This window comes from Vigna angularis, chromosome 8 (assembly GCF_016808095.1).
Source record: "Vigna angularis cultivar LongXiaoDou No.4 chromosome 8, ASM1680809v1, whole genome shotgun sequence".
Classification (NCBI taxonomy): Eukaryota; Viridiplantae; Streptophyta; class Magnoliopsida; order Fabales; family Fabaceae; genus Vigna; species Vigna angularis.
Window position 1 is genome coordinate 15,916,322 of NC_068977.1, and position 9,661 is coordinate 15,925,982.

The following is a 9,661-nucleotide window of genomic DNA, read 5'->3' on the forward strand; positions in this document are numbered from 1 at the left end:
GACCAAGACTGGAGCAACCCTAGAGGCCCCTCTAGTCACCTTCCTCATTGATTTGGTCTAACCTCTCTTTAAGCCTCTAAACATCACATCACCACCATTCTTTCACCTAAGGCCATGAGCCTACCTCTATCCCACTACCATTTGCGCCACCTTAGACCTTCATTCTGACCATTTTTCGCACCATAACACTCTAAGGGACCATCTCCATTTGCTTCCTTCTAGCTTTGACCCAACCTAGCTAAGGAGGTGGATATACAATTATAACTTGCTTATTAGTTAAAATCAATATAAATAGCTTTTCTTACCTGACAGATGACTAAACCGCTCTAGAGGTCATAAACTAGCTCCAAAGGCACATAAAATTCTATTTATTCCTACATATTCAAGACATACCGTTAAAACCATCAATTAGTAAAGTCTTATAGAAGTTTCAGGTCTCACAAGCTAGAAATGCTTAAATATACAAAAAAAGAAAAACATATAAACAAAGGAAAAAAGTAGAGACCAAACTGATTGCATAGAGTTGAAGATCTTGTCTCAAAAATTACTCATAGGATATTTGATCTTCAAAAAGATATTAGAATCTTTAAAAAGAGATAAAGAATTCTAGATTTTTTATAAAAAAATAATATAATTTTAGATAATAAAACTTATTTATAAAGTTTTTATTTATATTTTAAATTTTTAATATAAAATAATTAAATATCATTATTTAAAAGATGCTATTTATATAAAATATCATTTCTAAAATTCTTATCATAACACCCCATGTATTGTAAAATAGATTAAAACAACAATGAGAAGATAATAATTTATAATTGAGTCTCTCCTTCACACCCTCCCACAAAATATACAAAAAAGTCATCTCAACCTAAAGAAAACGTCTTAAAATCATTTAATATATCTAAAATAGGAAATTATATCATACATTTGGTTTGTAACAATCTTTTGTCAGCTGCATGAAGAAGAAGGTGAGACAGATTGTAGCAACAAAGCAGAGTGTAACCAAACATGCCCTACCCTCAAACCCTAACCCTATCTATCTTCTCCACCCTTAACCTTACCCCTCACTTCACAACTTCCTCCATGCGTTCTTCCTTCCGCTCTCTCACCTTCTCTCTTTCGCATCACCTCACCCTCCCTTTCCTCTCCTCGCCGCGGCTTCTACAGTTGCGGCGTCTTGCCGTAACGGCACCGGAGCAAGAGGCTCTGCGGTCAGCAGAACTGGAGTCGAGGCGGCTGCGGGGCCCGGAAGTGGAGGTGGGGGAACTGAGCGCGGTGCCAGAGGAATGGCGAAGGGCGAGAGTGGCGTGGCTGTGCAAGGAGCTGCCAGCGCACAAGGCAGGGATGCTGGTTAAAATACTGAACGCGCAGAGGAAGTGGATGACGCAGGAAGATGCCGCCTACATCATCGTCCACTGCTTGCGTATTCGGGAGAACGAGACCGCCTTCAAGGTCTTCCTCTTCTTCTCTTCTCTCATGACCATGACCATGACTTCAGAGTTGATTTGTAATTTGGAACTTGCATTATAACTTTGCGGAATAATCTTGAGGATTAAACCTGTTGTGAGAGGCTCAATTCCTGAACCTTTGGAAAAATTATTACTATTATTTATTTATAGAAGATGCTTTTTCTCGTAGGCGAATGAATTACAGTATATAGAAAAGTTAGTTATTGGCTTCTGACAGGAGAGAAACTGGTTCAAACAAAAAATAAATAAATAAAGTGGGAATTTTAATGTAGTATTTTTATTTTGAGGGAGCGATGATGAAATTGAAAATTAAGTTGTAGGGATTGATGAGAACCGTACGCATTAAACTGGACGGGTGTAATTTATATGTGTGAAACATTTCGACACATACATCTAAGGAATTCAAGTTGTTGTTATATTATATCGATGGAGCATATAAATTCAATTCATTACCAATTTGCTATTTTATGTTCACGTTGTTGTTATATTATATCAATGGAGCCTATAAATTCAATTCATTACCAATTTGCTATTTTATGTTTGCATCAAATGGTTTTAGTGAATATGAAAGAAGGGAAGACAGTATTGAGAGAACAGGGTAAATTATTTGATATTGAAAATGTTGATTTTGAAATTTATGAAATTGATGCCTAGATGTAATGGTGCTTTGAGAGTGGGTGTTGACCATAATTTATCATATACTTGGGGAATGCTTTTTGTGGTTATTGGTTGATTATCAGTAAGAGGTGGTGTGCCTAGATTTCTGATGCTTCATTTGCAGAGCCATAAGCATGAAAACCCATTGCGTTCATGTTGACTTTGGAAATGTTTTGTACCTGGAATATTATTTTATGAAATTAAATCTATCTTTCCTTCATGTGAATTGATTGTTTATTCTTTGTTTCTTTTACTGTTTGGAATTGGTATTCAACTATAAATTGTTATTTGGTTTATTACTTGACCAAAACATCTTACAAAATCTCATCATAAGCTGTTATGTTTGTTCACAAGTTTGATTATTTTTTCCCTCATAAAGGTATACAAGTGGATGATGCAACGAAATTGGTATCGGTTTGATTTTGCTCTTGCTACCAAGCTAGCAGATTATTTGGGTAAAGAGCGAAAGTTTTCAAAGTGCCGTGAAGTATTTGATGATATTATCAATCAAGGCCGCGTTCCTAGTGAGTCAACATTCCATATATTAGTCGTTGCATATCTTAGTGCTCCTGTTCAAGGCTGTTTAGATGAAGCATGCGGCATTTATAATCGTATGATTCAGTTGGGTGGTTACCAGCCCCGTCTTAGCTTACATAATTCCCTTTTCAAGGCTATTGTAAGCAATCCAGGGATCTTGTCAAAGCATTACCTTAAGCAAGCTGAGTATATATTTCATCATATGGTTACAACTAGACTTGATGTGCAGAAAGATATTTATGCGGGCCTTATTTGGCTGCACAGCTATCAGGATTCCATAGATAAAGAAAGGATAGCAGAATTGAGGGAAGCAATGCAATGTGCTGGATATGATGAGGATAGAGAGGTGCTACTATCAATCTTGAGGATATGTGCAAGGGAAGGGGAGGTAGAGGAAGCTGAGAAAACTTGGGTCAAACTTCTTAAGTTTGAAAGTGATCCCCCAGCTTTGGCTTTTGTGTATAAAATGGAAGCATACTCAAAAGTTGGCATGCCTATGAAGTCATTGGAAATATTTAGAGAAATGCAGTCAAAACTCGGAAAAGCAGATGTTGCGGCATATAATCAAATAATAGAGATATTATGCAAAGCACAAGAATCAGAATTGGCAGAGACGATAATGGCAGATTTTGTCAAGAGTGGTCTGAAGCCCCTTACGCCATCATATGTGCATTTACTAAGCATGTACTACAATTTGGAGTTATATGATAAATTAGAAGAGGCATTATCCCAGTGCCTGGAAAAATGTCGTCCTAACTGTGCTACATACACTATATATCTGGATTATTTGGTGAAAATTGGTAATATTGACAAGGCTCAGGATATATTTAACCGAATGAACAGTGATGCCTTTATTGGTGTTAATGCTCGATCATGTAACACCATCTTAAGTGGATACCTTTCATCAGGAAATCACATGAAAGCTGAGAAGATCTACGATTTTATGTGTCTAAAAAAGTATGAAATTGAATCCCCATTAATGGAAAAGCTTGATTATATCCTTAGCTTGAAAAGGAAAGTTGTTAAAAGACCAATAAACCTGAAGTTGAGCAAAGAGCAGAGAGAAATCTTGATTGGGTTGCTTTTAGGTGGTTTGCGGATTGATTCTGATGATCCAAGGAGGAATCACATTATTCGCTTTGATTTTGATGGCAATTCAAACAGTCATTATGTCCTCAAGAGTCATATATATCGCCAGTTTTATGAGTGGCTGCATCCTTCTTGTAAGCCAAGTGATGACAGTGAGAATGTACCAGATAAGTTTTGTACCATTGTAAGCTCTCATTTTGGCTTTTATGCAGATCAGTTTTGGGCAAATGGTGAACCTACCATTCCAAAACTAATCCATAGGTGGATGTCACCATGTGTTCTGGCATACTGGTACATGTATGGTGGGCATCGAAATTCATCAGGGGATATATTTCTGAAAATCAAGGGAAGCCAGGAAGGTGTAGAGAACATTGTCAAAAAGTTTAAAGCCATGTCCATGGATTGTAAAGTCAAGAGAAAAGGAAGGGTATTTTGGATTGGTATTTTGGGAAGCCATTCAACCTGGTTCTGGAAATTGGTTGAGCCATATATGATTGAAGATAGAGATTTTCCTGAAGTAGGTGATGAAACGGAGAAACATTATGCAATGGCAGCTGAAGAAATTAAATTCAATAGTGATTCAGGTGAATAAAAAAATGATGATACTACATCGTCGTGTTTTGGCGAAGGTTTTTAAGGAGCTTTCCTTCAACCAATTTTTTATATCGAAGTCATGATTGCTAGGGTTGCAAAATGAAGGCTTTCATGAATATTTTGGTATTTATTCTTTGTAATATTGTAGTTAGGGGTGGGCAAATCAAACTAAACTGCACTGCACTACTAAAAACTGTATTGAACTAAAAACTAGTTCAGAAAAACTAAACTACACTAAAAAATAGTTCAGAAAAACTGAATTGAATTATACTTAATTGTACTAAACTACACTGTAAACTGAACTGAACTAATAATTATACTAATTTTAAACTGAATTATATTAATTTTAACCAAGAATTGCACTAACTATACAACACTAACAACTACAACACTAACTAGTAAAATTGCATTAATAAAATTGCACTTCATCCTGTAAATTAAACATGAGAAGAGTATCATTTTGTACAGTTGGGAAACTAATATCCTGAATAAATGCAACAAGCTTTCTAAGAAGGGAGTCGAATAAATGCAACAAGTTGTAGATATCTGCTTTTGTATAATAGCTGGTCCTCTATTAGGTTTTGTATGATACAAGTGGCTTCCTAGAAAAGAATAGAGATCCACTACCATCTGATTCCATTCAACTACTATCAACATGTAGCTGTGAACTGCTTCAGTTGTTCCCTAAGATGCTTAATCAGCCTTAGAAGCAATCAAATTACTCGCATGGAGGTGCTCTGGACTCAAAAAAGCAGAGTGTTTTTTATATATTAATTCATAACCTCAACATAGTTTTCTATACTCTGAACAACAATCAACACATCCTGTCTAAAAAACCATTGCCACAATAAACTTTATTAAAGGATAGCCATCAAACTTGATGCAAAAGATTCTAATGTGTTAGCATAAGTTATGTATACAAGAGTAGCAATGTCATCAGATTTGATTGCTCTATACATGTACTGCTTCCCTGAAATAACAAAGTTTTAGAGAATCGGATCACTGCTCCTTTAGATTATAAATACAAAGATCAATATGTCTCTTCTACTGTAAAATAAGCAAGCACATAATTTCTACCACTCTAGTAAAGGCCAAACTCAAAACCTAGCGTTTGCAGACTAGATATGTTACTAAAACCAATTCACATTATCTTTTGATAATATTTTTTTACATCAATTTTTAGGAACATTTCTCATAGAACATTTTTAAAAGAAAAAGTTTTACACTGTTATATACTGTGGTTGTATATATGTGTTTTTCTGAAATAAATAAATAAATAACTAAATTAATTTATATATACATGATGCGCTTCAGAGGAACAAGGGGTGGACTAAAAACAAAAATTTTAATTAAAGAAAAGAAAGGGAATAAAATGGTGATTGTTCCAAGAACACACAAGTAAGAAATATCAAACCTCTAATCACACTTACAAACCATAACAAAGCTCAAACAAATATTCCATTTCTCATCAATTCTTAGAACTTGTCAAGATGAAGTTGACCGGTCCCAAATTTTCTACACAAAGTAAAATGTAATTATCAATTGAGCAACAGTTTGAAATGACAAGTTAAAAAGGTGTTATATTGTACTCACAAAATCAACTCCGATGGTGGTTATGTAGCTTTCAATGTATGAATCATCCTGTAGCAAAGCATTGAAAAACAATATTGAGCATTTGTGTACTGTTTCCAAGACAAAACAACATGAAAAACAAAGCATTAAGGTTATAGTCTTACGCACATGTACTTTAGATAACTAACAAATTGTGGCAAAACTTCAATCATCCAAATTAATAGCAACACTTGAAGGTCCCACTTCATCTTGAGAGGTTATCTCTACAAAAATAAAATAAAATATTTCATAATTTTTTAACACTTAAAATATAAATTAAAAAGTATATAAATTTGTCATATAATCTCACCTTGCTCAAATTTATCAAGTTCTTTAGGATCCTCATCAAAAAGTATAGAGAAAGGTGTTCCTTTTAACCAATCTTGTGTGCAAACAAGCACTTCCACTATTTTAGGCGTTAGGCAACTACGATAAGGATTAACCACTCTTCCTCCTGTACTGAATGCATACTCTGATGCTACGGTAGAGATAGGAATGACTAACACCTCTCGAGCCATGTTCGCAAGGATAGGAAATCTAGTCGAGTTGACTTTCCACCAATGTAAAATATCAAGCTCAAATGACTTCATATAAGGTTCAAGATCCTCTCTCAAGTATTTATCAAGCTCTGATATATAATCAAATATACGTCCTGTAGCTCTTAGGTAGAAACTCATGCCATGAGGATCATCATCATCATCTAGTTGAGATTCTTGTTGGCTACTTTGAGAACCCTCCTCAATACCTTGATATTGTTCATAAAGTGTTTTTAAAGATGACAATAATTTTGATTTCAATTCACTAGCCATACTAGATTCAAAGAGGTAGTCAATGAAGTAATTAACAAAATCCAACTTACTCCTAGGGTCAAGCACAACAACAATCAATAATAAGATATTAATTCCATTAGGATTTCCCCAATATTTTTCATACTTGCCCTTCATCCTCATTGCCATCAATTTTATGCTCACATCACTACTCTCAGAATATTGTCGAATCCTTTTACCAATTCCAAACACCTCCTTCATATACATATGACTCGTGACATAAGATGAACCAGAAATGCGTAGGGTAGAGTCATAAAATATCTTTAAAAATGGTAGAACAGACCTCGCATATTCCCAATCTTCTTCTAATGGCACACCATCATTACTTTTGGCCATTTCAACACCAAATTTCTTATCTTGCATATCTAGCAAGACAAAGGCATCTTTGTACTTCAAGCTTGCCTCTAACATTAAGTAAGTTGAATTCCACCTAGTTTCAACATCAAGACAAACAATACCTTTGTAAGAAATTCCCTCTTGTTCAACACATTTTCAACTTTGCTTTTTCCTCTTCATAGAGTTCCCATATTTCACGCCTCAATGTAGTGCGGGATGGGACTTCAAATCGTGGTTGCAAGGACCATACAAAGTCACGGAAATCCTCATTTTCCACAAATCGAAAAGGAAGCTCAGACTTCACAAACATCTTCACCAACTTCATTCGAGATGCATTTTGGTCAAATTTAGAAATAGTTGGTGAAGGGCTAACACTAACTTCTGCAATTGATGATGAAAGCTTTTGCCTTTTGAATGCTTCTCTATTAGGATTTTCTTTACATCTCGCCAAATGATTCCTTATCTCACTTGTTCCAGCCAAATATTTAATCAAATCACCACAATAATTGCATTTGGCCTTCTTCTCAGAATGTGGTTTTTGTTTAGTAAAATGTCCCCACACATCTGATCGACCCTTACTATTCTCAGTTGATGATGAATCGATACAAGGAGGTAAATAATCCATTCTAGAAATATTTGGTGTGAGGGTTTCTATTGTTTCTAACATTCACGTCACTACATTAATTAAGAGTTCAATCAAACAAAAGGTAAATTTATCTAAATGATGATGATATAGGGTCTGAAAACAAATTCAGAAATCACGTCACTACATTATGTCACTACATTTTTCTTTAAAAAGGATTAAACTTCAAAAACTATCAACATGAACATGATGTTGAAATTTCTCCAGCCAATTCAACAATAATTCCTTACAATCGCTAATTGACAATATTACATATCTAGTTAAGTGTTAAAGTACCTAGTCAGTCTGTACTCACCCAATAATTTCAAACATACTAGTTAGATAAAAAAAGATTAATATCTATTTAGATTTTGAGTTAACAAAAGGAAGAGAAAAGAGGATCCAATAGAAATAAAAAGAAATAGAGTAGATCAGCAAACTGCACATCAGCAGTCATAGGATGATGATAATAGTTTATAAGCTTTGGATATGTTTTTAATTTATAGACTTCTAATGTATTCAGTGATGGTTTATTTAGCCGATCTAATTTCTTTTTCAATTCTTCTATCTTTAAATCTGTATCGTTTTTTAATCTTAATGAATCTAATTCTTTATGTGGTATGTTGAATAACTTATATATTAGTTTTATAGGTTCTTTTAAACTACTAGAAGTTTCTTTTTGCGTCTTACTTTCTATTCTAGTTAATTGTTTTGACATAATATGTATTTGAATAATTACGTTGGGAATGCAATTTTTTAATATCTTTTACTTGTACAGGCTTATCTTCATTTTTAAAATATTTATATGGACTAACCTCTATTTCTATATCTTTTATGGGTTGTATTACGATTCCTTGTTGTGGAGAATATTCTGATTCTATTATTTCAGTATTTACTGTTTTCCAAGTATTCGATATTTTGTCTAATGGACATATAGATTTATTAATACTAAAGGGATATTCCAAGTTATTATCTCTATTGTAATTCGAAAACCAGTCAAAGAAGTATAATTTTATTTCATTTTGTCTTAGGTATGTATAAAATTTTTCTCTAAAATTTTCTACTTGTTGTTTTGTAAATGTTTTATAATACCAATCTCTCATTTCTTTATTAAAATTAGCTTCATAATCTTGTCTAATCCAATTTTTATCTATTTCAAAAGTTTCTTCTCTACTTAAAGTATTTAATCTTAAATCACTTAAAGTTCTAAGTATGTTTGACATCCTTAATCTTTCTCTAGTTTCCATGTAAAGGGACCACCTCTTCCACTGAACTTGAAATGATTCCACAAGAACTTGTTCATAGTTTTGTTCATAGTTTTGTATAACACTTAGAACTTGAAATGATTCCACAAGATTTGTATCTGACTGCTGCTCCACAGAACCAACATCATAAGAGGTTCTTTGTGGCTTCTCAATCTCAACTACCCCCTGAGCATCACTTGACAAACATGGACCCTTTGCCTTAAGGCATTGCCTGTTTTCATTCCCTATACCCATCATTTCACTGTCTTTGGAATTCAATGGAACCTGGGGTGTGTTCAAGGTGACCGGCATATGTGATTCACATTTCTCGACCCCACTCACATTTTAAACTTTTCCAAGATTTATGCTTCTTGGTTTTTTTGGACTACAGAGCATAAAGCCACTACCCCACTCACCCACCACACATCCCTGAATTCGAGAACCACTGAACCTAGCAGCAAAGGTTAAAGACACAGAGCTTTAGCCTATAATTAAAATTCTAATTATACCCTTATTCTATGTTCTTAGAGTTTTAATGAAAATTTAGTGGTAACATACAACAGTCATACCAGATGGTAACAATCAACACAGAGAAAAAAATATTGGGAGAGCATGGATTCCATCTGTCAAAAGCTAAACAAGACACAAATATGCCAAGGTAAAAAAATTCTG

General features: G+C 34.2%; 1 protein-coding gene and 1 long non-coding RNA gene across 2 annotated transcripts; one reads left to right on the forward strand and one right to left on the reverse strand.

Annotated features, from left to right (window-relative positions):
• Window positions 1–910: 910 nt before the first annotated feature.
• LOC108343753 (pentatricopeptide repeat-containing protein At2g15820, chloroplastic) lies at window positions 911–4,617 on the forward strand. Its single transcript, XM_017582119.2, has 2 exons — window positions 911–1,455; window positions 2,509–4,617. Exons 1-2 carry the CDS (start codon window positions 1,012–1,014, stop codon window positions 4,345–4,347), a joined length of 2,283 nt encoding a protein of 760 aa, XP_017437608.1. The 5' UTR covers window positions 911–1,011; the 3' UTR covers window positions 4,348–4,617.
• A 1,346-nt stretch (window positions 4,618–5,963) lies between these two features.
• On the reverse strand, window positions 5,964–6,391 carry LOC128193526 (uncharacterized). Its single transcript, XR_008244812.1, has 3 exons — window positions 6,271–6,391; window positions 6,090–6,184; window positions 5,964–5,990 (listed from the first exon to the last, which is right to left on the reverse strand). It is a non-coding gene; the product is annotated as an uncharacterized LOC128193526 (long non-coding RNA).
• Window positions 6,392–9,661: the final 3,270 nt, after the last annotated feature.